A 21,545-nucleotide genomic window follows, 5' to 3' on the forward strand; every position below is an offset into this window, starting at 1 on the left:
CCCCTCCGTCCATGTCTAGGAAGGTGAACATCCAAACTGGCTAGGCTCCCACAAAGCCAGCACATTAAGTAGGATCAAAACCCCATGCCATTGTCCTTGGCTTCTCATCAGCCCTCATTGTTCGCCATGTTCAGAGAGTCCGGTTTTATCCCATGCTTTTTCAGTCACAGTCCAGCTGGCCTTGGTGAGCTCCCAATATCAGCCTATTTGTCTCAGTGGGTGGGTGCACCCCTCGTTGTCCCGACTTCTTTGCTCATGTTCTCCCTCCTTCTGCTCCTCATTGGGACCTTGGGAGCTCAGTCCAGTGCTCCAGTGTGGGTCTCTGTCTCTATCTCCATCCATCACCAGATGAAGGTTCTTCTTACTTAGCTTCTTTAGGTTCACCAATTGTAGACTCTGTGACCCTTATTTATGGCTAGAAACCAATTATGATTGAGTACATCCCATGTTCATCTTTTTGGGTCTGGGTTACCTCACTCAGGATAGTGTATTCTATTTCCATCCATTTGCATGCAGAATTTGAGAAGTCATTGTTTTTTAGCACAGCGTAGTACTCTAATGTGTATATATTCCACACTTTCTTCATCCATTCTTCCATTGAAGGGCATCTAGGTTGTTTCCAGGTTCTGGCTATTACAAATAATACTGCTATGAACATAGTTGAACAAATGCTCTTGTCATATGATAGGGCATCTCTTCAAGTCCAAATGGATTAAAGACCTCAATATCAGTCAGAACACATTGAACCTGATAGAAGAGAAAATGGGAAGTACCCTACAACAGATGGGCACAGGAGATCGCTTCCTATGTATAACCCCAACAGCACAGACATTAAGGGCAACATTGAATAAACGGGACCTACTAAAACTGAGAAGCTTCTGTAAAGCAAAGGACACTGTCACTAAGACAAAAAGGCAACCTACTGACTGGGAGAAGATCTTCACCAACCCCGCAACAGACAAAGGCCTGATCTCCAAAATATGTAGAGAACTCAAGAAACTAGACTTTAAAATGCTAATTAACCCAATTAAAAAAATGGGGCACTGAACTGAACAGAGAATTCTCAACAGAAGAAGTTCAAATGGCCAAAAGACGCTTAAGGTCATGCTCAACCTCCTTAGCGATCAGGGAAATGCAAATCAAAACAACTTTGAGATATCATCTTACACCTGTCAGAATGGCTAAAATAAAAAACTCCAATGATAGCCTTCGCTGGAGAGGCTGTGGAGAAAGGGGTACCCTCATCCATTGCTGGTGGGAATGCAATCTTGTGCAACCACTTTGGAAATCAGTGTTTCGGTTTCTCAGGAAATTCGGGATCAACCTACCCCTGGACCCAGCAAATGTTACATTTCTTCATATGAAACAGGGGATTGTCCAAAATAATAGTTGGTATCAAATGGAAATTGAACCATTTTCTTACCAGATACATCACGAAGCTAGATAAACAAGTATGGAAAGAAGGATGTTTATTATTGTTATTGTTGTTGCTGCTGCTGCTTTTGCTGTTGTTGTTGTTTATTGTCTCAGAGTTCCAGAGTATATCTCCTCACAACAGGAAAGACACAGTGGGAAGAGAGAGCAGCATGTGGTATCCACAGAGAGGAAAGAGACAGCGGTGTATGCTGTACTCAGCTTACTTCTCATTATTAAACAGTTCAAAATCTCAACTCAGACAATAATGATGCCCTCATTCATGAGTTTTCCTTCCTCTATTCACCTAACAAGACAGCCCACCACAAGTGTGTGAATAACATAGTCTAACAAATCACTCACAGAAGTGACTGGAGGGATGTAACACATATGATTAGAAACCCTATTGTGTAGACACCCAATTAACAAGCACAGTAAATTTCTGAATCAAACAAAAAGAAAGTCCCTGTATTTCTATAATTCCCTTTGATCATGTGATTTTTGGTGTTTTCATTTACCACTATAATTATTAAAAGACTTTCAATATGAAAAGTTATATCATTGTTTTCTTTTACTATCATAAATAAGATTTACATAGTTTTCATCAGATTTGCTCCTTTTTACATACGTAGGCTACTTTTAATAAAAAAGGAAAATTTAATGAATCATTTTTTTAATGTATGGATGTATGCCACAGACAGTAAAAGAGAGATATGTTAAATATTATTGTCTACATACTATTTTTATCATTGCTTATTAGTAATTATTTACTGTTATTTTTATGCTTGTAATTATCCAGTGTTTTGTAAACAATTACATTATTATTACTGTGAGCAGTATGACCATGTCCCAGAATGCACGAGGAGGTCAGAGGACAACTTGTGGTAGTGAGTTCTCTCATTCCAACTATGTGAGTTCAAGGATTAAAGAAAGGGAGCTTATCAGACTTGAACAGCAATCACTGTTACCTGTTCAACCATCCCAACAGGCCACTAAGATTTCACTCATAAATTTTGTAGTTGTTACTCTTGAGATGGCATGTACACAAGGAGCAAAATGTCATTCAAAACAATATCACTAAATACATTCAGCAGCAATAGGGTTAAATAAAAACTAGATGATAGAAGAGAAGTAAGTGTGAAAACATAATAAAAATGAATGACTAAAATCTCTGTAGGCCTGTACATTGTGCTAATATTTTAAAGTATTTCATTTTTTAGAAATTATTTAAACAGGTTGCAAACTGGGTAAAATACATGATGATAATGTTTATTATATATATTGGTATTAATTAACTTATATAGTGACCATTTTCAAACACACTTATTTTTTTGAACATTACAATTTTGCAGATTCTTGTTGGTAGAAGGACGCTGCTTGTTGGTTCTTCAACTAGCTTAGGCCCAAAATAATCATACAGAAACTGTTTTAATTAAATCATCTCTTGGCCCATTAGCTCTAGCTTCTTATTGGATAACTCTTATATTAATCTAACCTATTTCTATTAATCTGTATATTGGCATGTGAGCTGTGGCTTACCGGATAAAGTTCCCAATGTCTGTCTCTGGCGGCACCATGGCTTCTCTCTGACTCTACCCTTCTTTATTCCAGCATTCAGTGCCATCCTCCCTGCCTAGCTCTGCTCTACCCCACCCTGCTCTGCTATAGGCTCAAAGCAGTTCTTTATTCATAAACAATAATCATAGCATACAGAGGGAAATCCCATATCAGATCCTTAGACTAATAATGAAGTTATTAACTTCATCTGCTTGAAGGAAATGAAATTGCTCAATCATAAAAAAAAAAAACCTACTTCAGTGAATACTTAATTTAAACATTGAAAACCAAGTACAAGTTCTGATATTGCATTTGAATGAAGCAACACACACTGAATCAATTCCAAGAGGGCTTTTGTTTTATTAAGGAATTCCAAAACCTGAAAATAAATTCTTACCCAAAAAGTCCTGAAATTCATATCATAGTGAAGATCATTATTGAATATACTTGCTCCTGTAGGTAACATCACTGAAAACCTCCAGGAAAAAAAAAACTGATTCAATTTTCTGATAACAGAAAATAAGGTGAGGTGAAGCCATCCTCCACACACTTATTTGTTACCTTTAATCTTCTAGGTGACTCGACTGTCAAAGTCTTTATTTTTTTAATTAATTAATTTATTTATTTATTAAAGATTTCTGTCTCTTACCCGCCACCGCCTCCCATTTCCCTCCTCCTCCCCCAATCAAATCCCCCTCCCTAATCAGCCCAAAGAGCAATCAGGTTTCCCTGCCTTGTGGGAAGTCCAAGGACCACCCACGTCCATCCAGGGCTAGTATGGTGAGCATCCAAACTGCCTAGGCTCCCACAAAGCCACTACGTGCAGTAGGATCAAAAAGAATATTAAGAGCTGCAAAGTCTTTATTTTTAAATTGGATATTATTAGAGCCTAAAAATCTCTTTATATTTTAGAGAACTAACTTTATCAGATATGTCTTTTTCAAATACTTTCTTTTTCTCTGTCTAATCTTAATTGTCCTTCTATGTCCCCCCAATAGCTGAAATACTTAGATTTAGTGAAGTCCAAATTATCTTGCTTGTAATGTACCTAAACACTTATGTCCAAACCCAAATTCATCTAGTTTTTTTTTTTTTGCATTTTGGGGGAGTTAATGTTTTCATTTATGTACCACCATCATTCAATCTGAGATAACTAGGTGAAAAGTGAAATATTTTAAGTATTGGTTTTATTTGTTATTGTTTTCTTATCTCCTTTTCTTCTCACCACCTCTGTGTGTGGCCATGTCTGTGTGCATAAAATAGTATGTATGCCATATCATTCAGTACAGCCTTCAAACGTATTATTTTCATCCTCCTTTCTTCTGCTGATATTGTTGGCTATTTTTTTCTTTCCACAAAACTTTAACATTGGTTTTTAAATGTACACAGAATAGTGTGGAAGGATTCCCAAAGTGATAAAGTTTTGTATATGGACCAATTTGTTAATAAATCGAGCTGTCCTGTGCTCATCAGGTAATGCCTCTTCATTTATTTAGTTTGATTCCTTTCCCTGAAATTCTTTCCTTCTATTTCATCAGGCCAAACTGAAACCATGGCTGCCCAAAAATGGCACCACTGGATTATCAGGAGAATTATCCATAAGTTCTTCAGATACAGGTCCAGATAATTTTCCAAAGTAAAAATCAGTAAAGCAAAGTTGATCCGTTCCAAGCATTCACCTGAGATATTTTCATAACCATGAAATTTATCATCATGACACAAAAATAAAGGGAGAATTTTGGGTTTCTGTTGATTCTTTTGCATTTCTAGTTGACAGACCTACCAAGATGTGAAAATACTTTCATTTCTTCTATTTAGAACTTTTATTTCCTTTAATTATTCTTTTGCATCAGCCTGGAGTTCCAGGAAGACACAGAAAAGATTAGGACATATGGTCAGATTCTTTGTAAATTTTAATAACATTTATCAGAATTATAAAACAATGTTTATGTTCATTATGATATAAATATTTGATTTCAAAGCTTGTGAATCCAAGTATGAAATAGCTCCTCAGCCTTAAGTATAACTCTATTATACTTTATCACTCATTTATTTATATTAAATTCTTTGTTATCCATATTTATATTGGATTTGAAATTTTCTCATTATATTCAACATAAATATAAAATAGTTAAGGACAAATTTAATAATAGATAAAAATATTTCACGGAAGATATTTCATTTTGCTAACAATCACAGGAATGAATAATGAAATAAAATATCAATATAATTGTCAGAATAACAAACTTTCTTTTAAAATTAAGTGAATAGATCATTCACCACTAGAACACAGAAATACTATTAGTAAAATTTGGTTTTGAACTTGTAATATTAATATTGGATGTAATATGTCAGGCTATATAGTTTTGCTTAAATTATCACTTTAAAAGTATCATTCCTTTTGGATGTGAATCTTGAGAGGGTATTGGTGGTTATTATTATTTCTTCTTTGTTTCCTAGCTTTAGTGTGTTTTCTACTATCTTCTGTTTTATTGCTTAACATTTCTCTTGGGATAATTTTATACATATATATTACATTCTGATTCATCTTTCCTCACATCTTCTCTTATTTAACACCCATCACCATCAGCTGCCCACCTTCCACCCTCTACTATCCCCATATTCATGACCTTTGCTTGTGTTTTATAGTCCATTTTGTTTAGCCAGGGCAATCTGCATGAGTTTTAAATTGGAAGTATCTACCTGATTGTGGTGGACTCTCTGAAGAACACACAACTGAAATGAAAGAATCCCCTTCTCCATGAATCTACCAGCAATAAATATTTCAGCAGTGAGAAGAGTCTTTTATTTCCTCTGAAGTCCATCCCGACCTTTGAAAAGCCCATTCATGCATGCACATGTAAAGTTTTGACTAGAAATTTGGGCCCACTAATAGTCATGGTTATTATTGGGAGAAGTATATTAATTCCTGGTATTTTGTTGACTTTTGTTTTTTATGGCTGAGGGGAAGGTTTCTATGTTAGGTATGAGGAAGAGTACATCTAGAAGCATCTAGAAGAGTCTAGATTAGGGAAGAAAGTAATACAATAATTATGGCCAGAAAAGTGAACTAGGCCAAAGGGGAGGGATAGATAATCAATAGGTGATCACCAAAGATCACCAATTCCACAGTATCTGTTTGCAATGAGAACAAATTAAATGAATTTGAAGAAACAGTATTCAAAATAATGATCATAAACATGGTTAAAAGTTTAAAAAATTCAAACATGAATGATATTAATGACCCTTAAGAGTAAATTAATAAACTGTTGATTGAAGTCCAAGAAAACAAAAACACACACCTTAATGAACTGAGAACAATTCCAGACACAAATATTGAATTAAATAAAAAGAGAAATATTGAAGAAAACATAAACTAACATAAAGTTATGAATATGAAAAATTTTAAAGTCTTACCAGGAGAGTCATTGTTTAACACTATTACATCAGTTCTTATCAGGAAGTCATACAGAGTTTGACACAGACATAGGAAGAGAAAACTGAAGATGAAGCAGAGAAAGATTTAGATCTCAGACAGAGCTGTGTAAAGCTACTCTGAACTTGATCAAACAAGGGTCAGATTGTCACCTAGGAATCCTGACACTATGTGGGAGGTCCTTCTGTCTATGTGTTGCTTTTATTGGTTAATGAATAAAGAAACTTACTTGGCCTACAACATTGAAGGAGGAAAGTGGAGTCAAGGAGACACCATGGGGCTGTGGCCAGAGATAGACATACTGAAACTTTGCTGGTAGGTCACAACTTCATGGTGAAATACAGATTAATAGAAATGGATTAAAATAAGATGTGATAACCAATAAGAAGCTAGAGCTAATGGGCGAAACAGTGAATTAATAGTTTTTGTGATATTGTTTCTATGTTGGACGTCCAGGATGAATAAGCAGCCCCCTCCTACAGCCCACACTTGGATTTGAGTCATGAAGTACTAATTTCAGATATATTTTTTGTATCTGTGGGGCCAAACTTTCATAATTTCAAATAGAAAGATTTTTTTCTCAAAAGTCAAAAAATAAATGCATTCTCAAAGATCCTAAGTACTATTTTTGGAAGTATGATCTCAGTAAAGAAAAATCAAGAATATGATTGAACAAATTGCACAGATGTCAAAATGGCATGGACTCTCCCGAGAATGATGTGGTTATATCCAATTTGTGCACAATTCTAGCCTATGATTGCAATGACATCTTTTACTGCCCAGCTGTTTTCTGCTGGCACGCGAATGGAGACTTCACTGAGGAGGTCACAGATATTTTTAGGCTTGAGAAAGTGCCCTTTCCGTTCAGCGTCTTCATGATCACTAGATTCAGAACTAGAACAAATGACAGAAGCGAAGAAAGCATGAATGTGAGGTTCAGTGACACGTACAAATCATTCAGCAAATATTAAATGAAAATGCAGCTGAATATAGTTGGGGTTGAATGGGAAGATAATCAAGTGAGAAAGGATTTTTACAAGGGAACTAATGGAATATGCATACAAATTGCAAGCTGCTACTAGTGGCATTGTATTAGGGATAAATGTATGATATTGGCATGGGAAGTCAGAATATACAGAGAAAAAAAGCAGTAACAATTAGACCTTAAAGATGACTAGTTGTTCAACTAATTCTCAAGTAGACTACTTTCTTTCTGGACATAGAAATTTCTCCCACCACACACACTCCTCCACTAAAAATACTTAGTTCCATGAATTCATTGCTGTCCTTCTTCTATTAGGTTTAGATTAAAACACAGAGTGTTAACTCATAGGTAAATGAAACAATACACTTTGCAGTTTAGAAGCTAATAATTTAGGTTGGCAGGTGAGAAGTTATTGTAGCAGTTGATGATAACATGGGACTAAGTGGCTTTTGAAAGGCTTTCTGATAACATTTTACCTGTAGTACAAGTGACTAAAATACTGTTTCTTGAAGAATGGTTTCCTATCTAGCAGATCTGCCTTGATCCTTACTACAATAGCAGTAGCACATTATTAAATATCTCTTCCTTAGGGATATGTGATAAATACAACTAGTGGAGATAAAAATACTGTAGGGGTAAAATTGAGGTTCTCTGTTTAATTATATTAATTATTTCCAATCTTGGAACATATTGCCAGAGATAATATATAGTGGAGGTTTAATGTTTTTAATCCATCATATCAGAGTATCCATAAAACAAAGTCAAAATGTTGTAGCTTTTCTGCTTTCTGTTGGTTGAATCTTCCTTTTGCATTAAAGCAGGAAGAAAGGGGGAACAAATAATTATGACTTCTCTGAAGATACTACATGAAAGGAGAGCTATGTTTTTCTTCTCTGAACTTTGTTTGCCCTTTAATGACTGTTTTCTTAAATAAAATGCAGCAATTACTCACCACCTGCTACTGCTAAAGCTGTCAGGTCTGTTTCTTGAAAAGCAGGTAAAAATATTTCCTTCTGTGTGTAAATGAAAAAAATCAAAAGCATTTTTCATAATCAAGGCAGAGTTTAAAGTGTAAAAAATGCTTCAAATGTTCAAATGGGATCTTTTTCTCATGTCTTTTGGAAATATAGTACTGTTAATCATTTTCTTTGAAGAAGACACTTTTTAGCTTTTTAAATTTATACCTGCCATTGCTGTTTACAAATGCAGGTATCTTTTTCTACATGGAGTTTTTCCTTTGCTGTTAAAAAGCGTAGATTATTCACAGATCTTGGTTGATACTTTGCTCACCAATGGCAGTATAGGATGTTTTGAGCACCAGTTATGAATGTGTGAATGTAGTAAACATGGGAAAAATCACTTTGCTTGGGAACATTTATTATTACAGGAATACTATGGAGTTCATAATGTTTGTTTGCAAAACAGAAGTTTAGACTTAGTGACTATTATTATAGTCTGAGCTCTGTTGCAAATATACATGTGAATCAAATGAAAATGAGGTAATTCTCCTGTTAATTTTGTACGCATTCCCTAGTGCAAATCAAATAAGAAGTACTATTTTATGCCAGTTAAAACAAATTTTAAGAATAATTAGGAAGGTATTTTCTCTACACAATAGATTCTGGCTATAAATATTTTTTTAAAAAAGATCTAGTTCTTTGTGTGTGTGTGTGTGTAGGTTTGTGTGTGTGTGATGTGTGTTTACAGTATGTATGTGTGTTTGTGTGTGTGTGTGTAAAATGAGTGGAAGGCTAAGAGAGGTCAGGAGAGAGCATCAAATCCCATGGGGTATGAGTGATAGAAGTGTGAACCACACATATGGTTGATAGGAGCCAGAGCTTGATTCTGTGTGAGAGCAGAATTTGCTCTTAAATGCTGAAGCATCATCAGCACCCGTGGTGGACATTTTAAAAAAAAAAGTAAAATTTTGGATATAGGTTAAAACTCATCTTTACTTTTCTTAAAGTACAATTGATGTTTTGTAAATAAATCTCAGTATCAGAGTAATTTTTCATAAAATTTAAATTTCATATTAACATCTGTGATTGAAAGGTTATAAATGGTGAATTAAAAAGAAAAACATTTGATTTCAGATTTATACTTATAGCAGCAAATTTAATATCATTAAACTATATTTTTTCTCTCTCTAGTCTTATATTTTGGAGAGTAGTACATAATACAAAGACATCACAAAATAATATGTGATATTGTATACCCCAATTATATTTGAGCTTTTGAATATAAATATATATAAAATGTCTCAAAATTTTAGAAATACTTGTTTTCTTAATTCAGTATTTGCTTACATCTGTACCCCATTTTTAATTGGATTAGTTGATATTCTGATGTTCTAATTTTTTGAGTTCTTTATATATTTTGGAGATCATTCCTTTTTCTGATGTGGGCTTGGTGAAGATCTTTTCCCATTCAGTTCACTGCCTTTTTATCTTATTGTGTTCTTTGCTTTATAGAAACTTCTTAGTTTTAGGAGGGCCCATTTATTTATTGTTGTTCTCAGTGTCTGTGCTACTGAGGTTATATTTATGAAGTGGGTTCCTGTGCCCATTCTTTGAAGGCTACTTCCCACTTTCTCTTCTTTCAGGTGAGTGACAGTTATATTGCTGGGGCAGACTGAGTGGTCACTGGCAGTGGGAACAGGATTTATCCCTACCATTTGTACTGGCTTTTTTGAAGTCCATTCTCTTTGGAAGGGTACCTTACTCCGCCTAGATATAGTAAGAGGGCCTTGGTTCTTTGTCAAAGCTATGTGCTAGAATTTGTTTACTCCCCATTGGGAAGCCTTACCCTCTCTGAAGAGTGAATGGGGATAGGAAGGAAGGTGGAGGAAACAGGAGGAGAGAAGGGAGTGGGAACTAGAATTGTTGTAATATGAGAAAAGACTTTTTAAAAATATATATTTGCATTGTAAAAAATTATTTTCATCAAAACAAAAATATCATCCTAATAACTCTTCAAAATAGGAGAACTCTACATGGTGACTAATTAGTTAAATGATTTGTCATACATAGCAAGACAAATTCTTATAATTTTTTTCTATATTTCTCCATATGATCTCCTGGAAACATATTTGTGTCCTTTCTCAGACCATAAATGCACTGTCATAGTGCTTGTAAACTTGACACTAATGTAGATATAAGTCTGAAGACAGACTGGCAGTTAAGAAAATGCTAATATCAGATTAGCCTGTGTGCTTTTCTCTGGGGCCTCTTTTATGTGATGAGTGATGTAGGTAGGCCAGACCCCTACGGTGGTGCCTTTCTTGGCAGATGGATTTAGGCTGCATAAGGAAGGCAGCTGAGCAAGATAATAATCAGTTTTTGTTAATCTGTGTTGAATAAATTATGTTAAATTATTTATCATACACATTTTACTATTTATCATACATTTGTTGACTTAAAGCATCATTATTAGTATTTTTTTCCAAAATTAACTATTTTGTTAAAATTAATGATGTGTGTGATTCAGATTCCTGAGACTCAAAATACAGAGATCATGTAATTAATACCTATTATAGTTACAAGAATTTTCATGTGAGGCTATCTAACTTTTATTTAATTTTGACATTTTTTTTATTTCACAATTCATGGTACTCTATAATGTCATTTGCCCTCTTACAAATCCTTTACATAAAGTCATGAAGGCAGCCTACTTTCTAAAGCTCTATGACCTGTCCACAAGGGAATGTTGCTTGATAGGCTTGCCTTCTGAAGCAATGTTTTTCCACTGTGGAAGATCAAAAAAAAAAAATACACTTTCTAAGGGAAATAAAATGTTTGGTGTATCTATTGAATGGGCAAGAAATACATCAAGCTGCCCTTACTTCAGAATTCACAGAAAACATTCAATTTAAAGCTCACTTATCATATTATGTTCCTATACTGTATTCACTATTAGTACAAGTAAAAGTAGTGTTGGTGCAAATGGACCTGTGAAATTCAAAAATCAGCCACAATAGTTTCTGCTTTTCTGTGTCTAATATATAACCTGGTGTTTGCCTTTGTGTGTTTCAGAACTGAGAACTCCTAAGCAATGAAATCTGACTCAAGAACTTAGGACTTAGAAAAATATTTTCTCATTTGTATTAACTTGCAATGTATTCTCTCATGGTGTTTGTTACACTGTGCTTGGACACAGATACAAATTGTTACCTGATTTTTGGCAATTCTTAAAACAACATCAAATCATTCCTCTTGATTGTTAAAATTATTTTATCTGCCCATATTTATTAGTTTTCATTCCATGTCTGTCACTGATTGTGTTCAGATGTCTTATATTATTCCTGATTAAAATACTTAACAATTTGGAGGCCAATTACATTTCCTCTTAACTACCTAAAGCTATATTCATTTTACTGGGAAACACTATCAACCTCAAAAATAGTAGCACACAGACAGTGCACGGCTTGTACTCTCCATTCTTCTATTTTTTTTATTGATTATAATCATGTATGTAATTGTATTAGAATTATAGCCTCTTGGATTGCTTAAGAAGAAATGAAGCATAGTGATTAACCCTAGAAATTTATGTGATTAAACTAAGATTCAGGAGGTTTTAGGAACTCATCGCAAATGATAAGTGGTGTGATCATATATGAAGCAAATCAAGTTGAAATAAGGTTTTTTCAATGTTAATCATGCAGGAAACATCGTTTCTCACTTTTCTAAAATGGCTCAAAGTATATTGTAAAGTGCACAGCATGCTTAACAAACAGAAAGCTAAATAATCCATAATTGGGTCCATAGAGGCTATGAGGAATATCATGATTATTAGAAAAATAAAATGATCATGCTTTCATAAGAGACTCTCCATGTTACCTTATACTAAACAGCAGAGAACAAAACGACTGAAGTTTAAATGACAACCAACAAGTTTCCTTGTCTCCACTATGTGTCTAGACTACATGTGAGAGCCGTTCAGGTCATACTAAAACTTCCCCTTGTCTTTTTTATTGTGAGGCTATTAGACAATAATAATGTTGATGTTGGCATACAGCCCACTTACTGCTTTGTGTGATGAGACTTAGAAAGAAAATTGTGAGAGGAAAGAAACTGTGATAGCATATATTAATCTTGGACACAATTTCCCTGAGTGCATAAATATAGCATTTTGCTCTACGGGGGAAAAGGATGTATTCATGCAGAGAGAGAGAGAGACTTCCCTTAGAGAGTAAATCATTTTTTAACTTAAAACTTTAAAGATTTGGTTAAAAATTATTTCCCATAACTGTAGACATCTCAAAGCTGCTGTTGGCAAATACTTCAAAATATTTTTAGAGTTTTTAACCCATTATGAGTTTTGTATTCCACCAATGGGAGTAAATAACAATGACCTCAATGATAATATAGTTGAAGCGAAGTCCTCAAAAACAATTGAAAAGTGGGGAGTCGACTCAGTGAACATCCATTAAGTCTGCTGACCAGAGTTTGACACCCAGAATCCACATTGTCGAGAAGAAAATTGACTATTTCAGTTGTCTTGTAAATTCCACATGTAGGACATGGGACATGGTTTTATAAATTCAAGCACACATATACACACAACACAGAGAGAGAGAGAGAGAGAGAGAGAGAGAGAGAGAGAGAGAGAGAGAGAAAATAACATCAAATGTAGATTTACTTTCTGACATTAAAATCCTTCTTTACCTTGAGTATTAAGTCCAATATATCTTCTAATGCTTTCTCCAGACTGAGTATTTCTCTTGTCATTGCTACAACTCTTGTTGCCAGGAGACAAATCCTGATAGCAGGAACCAGTTGTCATTTCTTAAACAAATCAATTTGTCCCTGTTGGCCTGTCCAATGACTGCCATGACTTCACTTCTCTCAGAAAAATAATATTTTTCTTAAACTAGAGTCTTTGGGTATAATTAAAAATGAAATTACAACAACAGCAATAACAGAAAGACTTCATTCATGTGTATATTATACAATATAATTACATATAGTTTACATATGAGTAAATAATACACACACACACACACACACACACACACACATATATATATATGTTTATATGCTACAGGAAATATCGATATTGAGGTCTATAAATGTTCAGTTATTGCTTCATCTACTCAATGCATTTTACTGTGAACTAAATATCTCTATGGAAAACACTGTAAATAGAATCTTTGATGTGGAACATACACAGAAATTTGTTTCAGGACTTTATGAAAGATTTCTGAAAGGACTTAGGGAATGGTTAGTGAGTTACCTGCTGTACAAACATAAGAACCTAATTTTGGAATTCCAGAACTTCCATAAAATCCGGATGTGTTTTCATGCAACTGTTGCTATAAACAGGTATAGTCCTAAGGCTTGGAGTCTAGAGTCTGTAGCCAGGATGCTGAGATATAGGTTCAGAAAGAAATTCTTTCTCAAAGGACTGCATGATAAAGTATTTGAGAAAATCATCTCAGCGCCAATCTCTGGCCTCCAGATGACCTCCTTTACCTTCATAGGTAAAGATAAACACACATCCACACAATTATACACACACGTACACCTTCACAGTTGAGTATACACACAAAGACAAATCTTCACAGGTGAGAAACAAAATACACACACACAAACACAGAGATATATCTTCACAAGTAAATATACACATAAAGACACATATAATACATACTCAAAGGAAAATTATTTTCCATGATGTACAGAACTATTAAACAGAATTGAAAAAAAATGAAGCACTTCATAATACTTGAGATATTATATGCATAGTCCATAATTTTTACATCCTGGACATGATTATCTAAGCCTTACTCAATTTTTGTCATTGATGAGGATTGGAACAGTATGATAAAGTTTCTATACATTATTTTAATTTTTAATAATACCTCTATTACACATTAGTACTTTGCTCCACTGTATTTCCAGGAGAATTCTGTAGCAAAGTAAGGGTAGAATATGATCAATAAGTATAAATTATATATAAGAAATGAAAACAGTATATTTGAAATTCTTGTAGACATTATAACAACCTGTATAGGAATGGTCTCTAAAGAGGCAGGAGAAATGAGGGGAAATAAAGGATATGGAGGGATAAAGTGATAGAGGAACAAAGGGAAGGAAGGGAGAAGAGAGAAAAAGATGAGGAGGTAAAGAGATAGATAGAGAATAGATAGATAAATAGATGATAGATAGATAAATAGATAGATAGATAGATAGATAGATAGATAGATAGATAGATAGATAGATGATAGATAGATAGATAGATGATAGATAGAAAGATGTAAAGATAGATGATAGAAAGGCAGGCAGACATATAAATACATAGATAGATAGATAGATAGATAGATAGATAGATAGATAGATAGATATTTTAAAGCCTATATTCTGGATGAAACTTAAATTTCTTCTCCTATGATATAATTCCTTATGGCGTATTTTTTTTTAGTATTGTCTAGCTGCAACACTTTTTAAGCTGGTTTTCCTAGTATAAAGCCTAGAGAATAAAAATCATTAACATATACAAAATCATGAGGAGTACATAGTCCTTTTAACATTTTTGTGTCAAAGAGACATCGGATTACTCTCTGCACAGAAAATTTCAATGAATATATATTGACTTACCACATTCTATACAAGGATCTGTCTTTGTATAGATTCCCAGTCACTTTCTCATTTCTTAGTCCTTTTCTTTCTGTGTAAACTGTTTCCCCAAATAGCAAGGAAATGAGTAGTGTAAACAAGAGGAAAGAGTCTTTGTGATGCATTAAAAATAGGAATGGATTTCCCAGAGTTATTTTAGATCAAAGTCTAAGGAATCCATTTTGAGACACTTCACAGCAATGGGGGGGGAGGGTTGTCAATAAACCTAGTAATTTGCCTCTTTAAACATTGCTAGATGTTGTAAATTCCTGGTACTTTGTAGCTGTTTCTTCTAAAAGTCAGCTCTCTCCTTTTTAAGCAAGCATTAAGTCGGGTGTCTTTTTTTTTTCTCCCATTCCTAAGAGACTACAAGGGCAAGCTTGTAGAAGGTTCCAGAAATCTGTACTTTTAGCAGGTTCTGCTTCTGGCTTATCAAGAACTTATTTTATGTCTAAAAGTTAAAGAATGTACATAAAATAATATAACCACACTCTCTGTGACTAGCACAAAACTTTTGAGAAGTACAATCTCAGTTCATTGGAAGAACTGAGGAATCTGAAAAGATAGCACTAGATCATGAAGAACAGTATGCAGAGATAACTGTGGTGAAAGAAACAATCGCTTAATCTCAAGCATCGTTATGACAGGCCAGAAAAGGCAGTTGCACAAAAAGTTAATTCTGAAAATTTGTTGCACTAAGTATGGCTCTTTTTCTTTTTTATGTCTTTTCCTTGCCAGCAGTATGAAAGAAGTAGGAGGAAGCCATAAGCAAGGGAGAGGTCTCCGGCCATCCACCTGTAAGCCCTGCCCTGTGACCTATGGCAGCCCCGTTTGTGGTTCCGATGGGCATTCCTACTCTTCGCAGGTGAGGGATGCTCTGTTTACTCAGTATAAAATAAATAATGCCTGTTGATCCGTGCTGTGCTTTGAATGTGACATGACCACGGAGACTCGTGTGCTTGAATGCGGTCCCTATGCATTGGTTTTGTTGTGGAATGTTCTGGAATCTTTAGAAGATAGAGCCACCCTGAAAGAATATGCCACTTGGAGTGTGATTGGCGATTTTCTAATACGATCCCATTTCCCTGTCTGCCCTTCCTTCCTGAGAGTAGGCATAACATAACCAGCTGCCTCGGTTGTGATGATCTACACCCCACACCTCAGTAGACCGCATCCCTCCACGAAATTCTGCAAAATCAAACCACAGTGGTTCGTGTCAGGCATTTAGACACAGCCACAAAAAAGCAACTGATCAAAGAGTAACTTAAACTAATCCACCATCTGTTTGCGCGGTTCTTTTTGTAAATTCATTACTTGCTTTTAAGAAATACTTATGACATCATTTGTTAGGAATATAATCTCAAGAGAATTTATTTCTCCTATAAAAGAGTTTTTGAAATGTTAATGTGAAACACTGAAAAGCAACATTTCCTTCACTCACTTCGGTGGATAAAGCCAGAAATACCATTAATAGTAATTAGTACTGTAACAGCAATAACAACAGTAGTTCGACACTGAAATCACTATTTTGAAAGTCGCAAATCTAACCTACTACATCATCTCAATTAAGCTTCCAAGAATCCTTTAGAAAGCACTTAAATTAATGAAGTAACAGCAATATGACGAATTTTACACAACTGATTATTTTTAAAGCCAGATTTGGTAACATCTCTACATAAATGACCCAGGTTTTTCTTCTACATCATTCTGAGGTAGTAGTCACTATGTCATAAGATTATAAGATTCACTAGTGTTTAAGAACTTAGCTTAAAAGAAAAATTGATGCGTGTTCTCTGATTGGGGATAATAGATTTACAGCCTCTACATTAATTCTCATAGTTCATTCATGAATTTATTGCTTTACAAAAGAGTGTTCCCGTCAGGTAACAAACACATCAAACAACATCTAATGTATGAATATAGTAATACACCCATGAAGGATTAATTATGTGTTTTTTGATAAACTGTATATATGAGGTCTTTAAGACAGACTCAGTTTAGTTTATGCCTGTTTTTTTTAATCACTGTATAGTTAATTCTGGAATTTTTTACTTTCAGAATATTTTGGCTTTGGGGAACTATTATAAACTTTGAGAAATATTTCACTGAAGCATCCTCTTGTATTTTGCAGTTATAAATCCTATTAAGAATATGAGAATAAAAAAACTGCTTCAGGCAATAAAGTTAGACACTGCATATATGTTAAATATTATATTAATACATATGTATTTATGTATTGCACCAAGTAAACTATTGTAGAGGGAACGCCTTGATCATTGGTCAGCTCATTATTTTTTCCAAAATCTTCTAAGCAGAGGATGAAAATGGTGGAGGGCAGAGTCATGGGATCTTTATTCTTCCTTTTGATTCATAGACGCTGTGAGCAGAATGAATACCATGATGCTACAGCTTAAATAATTGCAGGTACCCCGCAGTTCTGTTATTTGGGTGTTTTCTTTTCAGATTGTGTAATTGGTTCTCCCAAGTTTATTTATTGTGATCATCTTAGCAAAGAGAACAAAAATTATAAATGATGTTTCCATTGCATACTTTAAGAAGAGGCAAGTCATTACACTGGGGCATAAGCTGGTGCCTGGATGGGATAAGAGAGAGAGAGATTCAAAGGGTATCCAATAAAAGATTTTAGGCAAATTATAAAATCATGGTACCATTTTAGAATGTATGACTTAGTTCGACTGGAAAGTTATCTCAGTGGTGAAGAACACTTGTGCTTCTTGGGGATGTGGGTTCAATTCCTGATATCCACATGGCAAGGTACAATCACCCATAACTTCTGTATAACCAATGCATGGTATCCGATGCTATTGTCTAGTCTCCACAGTTACTAGGCACACCGATCCACAGATAAACATTCAGGCAAAACTCTCATACAATGAAAATAATTAAAACAATTAAAAATGTAGGATGCTTTAAAAAAGTGATCATTTTTATTAATTATAATATTGTTACATTTATCAAAATTATAATATTGGACTTCAAACACTGAAGACCGGAACTTTAACAAAGTCATCAACAAGGCATTTTAAAGTTGCACATATAAAAATAAAATAAAACCTGAAGGGACAGATTAGAACAATTCAAATGTAGTTTTACTAAAAAATGTCTGAAGCATATGTGATTTTCATAAAATATACTCCCATAACACTGCCTCCTTTTTATTATCTGAAGTAATTGGCCTCTGTAGAAGCGTAGTTAATCTTTCCTCTCCTAATAAGAAAGTTAATGGCTTCTGAATTCTTTCAAATTAAGCAATGCCAAACAAAATCAAAATATCACTTTATTCAAACTAAACAGAGAGGGAATCAATCTTGAAATTGATAAAAAAAAATGAAAGTCTCTGCTCCATACTTCAGGCAAAGCCTAATGTGATTTTTGCTCTCAATCTTCAGTGTGAACTAGGAATTATTCTCCAATACTACAGCTTTATAAGAACATGAATGGTAAATCCATCAGTTTATATAAATTGTGCATTACATTTGCTCTGAGAACAAATCAATAAAACAATACTGATGTTTTAGAATTGAGCATGGCATAAAGAAAAAAAGGCCTGTAAAGACAGCAATGGATGAATTTAAGCTTTTTTCTATTGTATTTAGTAATAAAATACCTGAAAATTGAACTAAGAAGTGGTGAGTCCCTCAGAAATAGACATTGTTTATAAAATTGTGTGTGTGTGTATGTGTGTGTGTGTGTGTGTGTGTGTGTGTGTGTGTGTGTCTGTAGACAAAGTAACTGGAATGTTTGTCTATTTCATCCAACAACTCCCAGCTTCTGCTGCAGATATGCTACTGGAGGTGGTGGGAATAAGACCCTGTAAATAGACATTTATAGACTCACCAGGTGAATTTGTGTATATGTATAGTTGAGAAATGTTATGGAATTTCTTCATATATGTTTGAATTCTTATGATTATGTATATGAATATGTATATAATATTAACATTAAAGAAGAATTTGTTGTATATTTTCATGTGACAATATTTTACTATAAATATCAATTTTAGCCGGACAGTGGTGGTGCATGCCTTTGATCCCAGCACATGGGAGGCAGAGGCAGGTGGATCTCTGTGAGTTTGAGAACAGCCAGGCCTGCAGAGTAAGTTCTAGGACAGGCTTCAACGTTACAGAGAAATTTGTTTAAAAAAAAAAAAACACCAATTTTAAAACCACATGATTTATGCTTTCATTTGTTTTTCCTTAACTGAGATATGTTCCTCTTTTTAGTAGTTATTAATTCTAATTATTGTATATGTACACTGAAGTCTGATTATAGAAAATTTGTGACATCTAACAATTATAAGTTTTAGGCAATATGTTGGTATTAATTTTATCTTCCTTCACAATTTTTCTTTGTTTTAGTTGAGACTATTTGTTAAGAACAAAAGTCAGAGAGGCATATATGCTGTTCCTCTTTGAACATTTTTATTCAAACTCAGCTTGGTTTTGTAACTAACTATTCAAACAAAAGTAAAAACAAGCCAACAAACCACAAACAAAAGACAACAAAAAGCTACCACCACATCAAACAACTTGCATGAGTGCAGAATAAGGATTGGTGAGACAGAGAAAGGTTCATGGTGAAGATGGGGGGGGGGGAGACAAGAGTGACAAACACATGTAAATAATAATCACTTTATTTGATTTAAAAGGAACTCCATTGTTATTGGATTATTTGTTATTTTGATGACCAATTTCTTGAGTTTTTGTATATTTTGGAGATCAGACTTCTGTCTGATGTGGGATTAGTGAAGATCTTTTCCCATTCTCTAGGCTGTTGTTTTGTCTTGTTGACCATGTCCTTTGCTTTACAGAAGCTTTTCAGTTTCAGGAGGTCCCATTTGTTATTTTTTTCTCTCAGTGTCTGTGCTGCTGGGGTTATATTTAGAAAGTGGTCTCCTGTGCCAATGCATTCAAGTGTATTTTCCACTTTCTCTTCTATAAGGTTCAGTGTGGCGTGCTTTATGTTTTGGTCTTTGATCCATTTGGACTTTTGTGCATGGTAATAGATATGGGTCTATTTTTATTCTTCTACATATTGATATCCAGTTTTGCCAGCACCACGTGTTAAATATGCTTGTTTTCCATTTGATAATTTTTGCTTCTTTGACAAAAATCAGGTGTTCAAAGGTGTGTGGATTAATATCCAGGTCTTCTATTCGATTCCATTGGTTCTCCTGTCTGTTCTTATGCCAATACCAGGCTGTTTTCAGTACTGTAGCTCTGTAGTAGAGTTTGAAGTCACAGATTGTGATGCCTCCAGAAGTTCTTTTATTGTACAGAATTGTTTGGGCTCTTCTGTCTTTTTTTTTTTTCCATATGAAGTTGGGTACGGTTCTTTCAAGGTCTGTGAGGAATTTTGCTGGGCATTGCATTGAATCTGTAGATTGTTTCTGGTAAGATTGCCGTTTTTACTCTGTTAATTCTGTCTACCTAAGAGCATGGGAGATCTTTCCACTTTCTGGTGTCTTCTTTGATTTCTTTCTTCAAAGATTTACATTTCTTGTCATACAGGTCTTCCACTTCTTTGGTTAGACTTAGTTCAAGATATTTTATGCTATTTGTGGCTACTGTGAAGGGTGCTGTTTCTCTGATTTCTTCCGCAGCTCATTTATCATCTGTGTATAGGAAGGTTACTAATTTTTTTGAGTTAATCTTATATCCTGCTACATCACTGAAAGTATTTATAAGCTATAGAAGTTCCTTGGTAGATTTTTTGGGATTGCTTATATAAACTATCACATCATCAGCAAACAGGGATAGTTTGATTTCTTCTTTTCCAATTTGTATCCCCTTGACCTCCGTTTCATGTAACTCAAGAAATCAGTCATCAATAAAAAAAAAATGGAGTACAGATCTAAACAGAAAACTCTCAACAGAGGAATCAAAAATGGCTGAAAGACACTTAAGGAAATGTTCAACATCCTTAGTCATCAGAGAAATGCAAATCAAAATGGCTCTGAGATTCCACCTTACATCTGTAAGAATGGCCATGATCAAAAACACTGATGAAAACTTATGCTGGAGAGGTTGTGGGGAAAAGGGAATACTTCTGCATTGCTGATGAAAATGCAAGCTGCTACAGCCCTTTGGATGTCAGTGTGTCAATTTCTCAGAAAATTAGGAAACAACCTTCTTCAAGACCCAGTAATACCACTTTGGAGTATATATCCAAAGGATGCTAAATTGTGCCACAAGGACATGTGCTCAGCTATGTTCATAGCAGCATTGCTTGTCATAGCCAGAACTTGGAAACAACCTAAATGCCTCTCGAATCAAGAATGGATAAGAAAAATGTGGTACATTTACACAATGGAGTACTACATAGCAGAAAAAATAACTTATTGAATTTTGCAGAAAAATGGATGAAGCTAGAAAACCTTATTTTGAGAGAGGTAACCCAGACACAGAAAGACAATTATCACATGTACTCACTCATAAGTGGTTTTTAAACATAAAACAAAGAAAGCCAGTCTACAAACCATAATCCCAGAGAATTTAGATAACAACAAGGACACTAAGAGAGA

At 34.5% G+C, this 21,545-nt stretch overlaps 1 protein-coding gene across 6 annotated transcripts in view; it reads left to right on the top strand.

The window, feature by feature from the left end:
- The window catches only part of Spock3 (SPARC (osteonectin), cwcv and kazal like domains proteoglycan 3), a 365,812-nt gene that overhangs the window by 242,026 nt on the left and 102,241 nt on the right, over positions 1–21,545 (top strand). For 3 of the 6 annotated variants that reach the window (XM_075986866.1, XM_075986865.1, XM_075986869.1), the window contains exon 5: positions 15,740–15,866. In XM_075986866.1, coding sequence (XP_075842981.1) covers positions 15,740–15,866 — 127 coding nt within the window. The remainder of the gene's footprint in view (positions 1–15,739; positions 15,867–21,545) is intronic. The other 3 variants (XM_075986868.1, XM_075986867.1, XM_075986870.1) reach the window with 1 other exon arrangement.

Source organism: Microtus pennsylvanicus, chromosome 9 (assembly GCF_037038515.1).
Source record: "Microtus pennsylvanicus isolate mMicPen1 chromosome 9, mMicPen1.hap1, whole genome shotgun sequence".
Classification (NCBI taxonomy): domain Eukaryota; kingdom Metazoa; phylum Chordata; class Mammalia; order Rodentia; family Cricetidae; genus Microtus; species Microtus pennsylvanicus.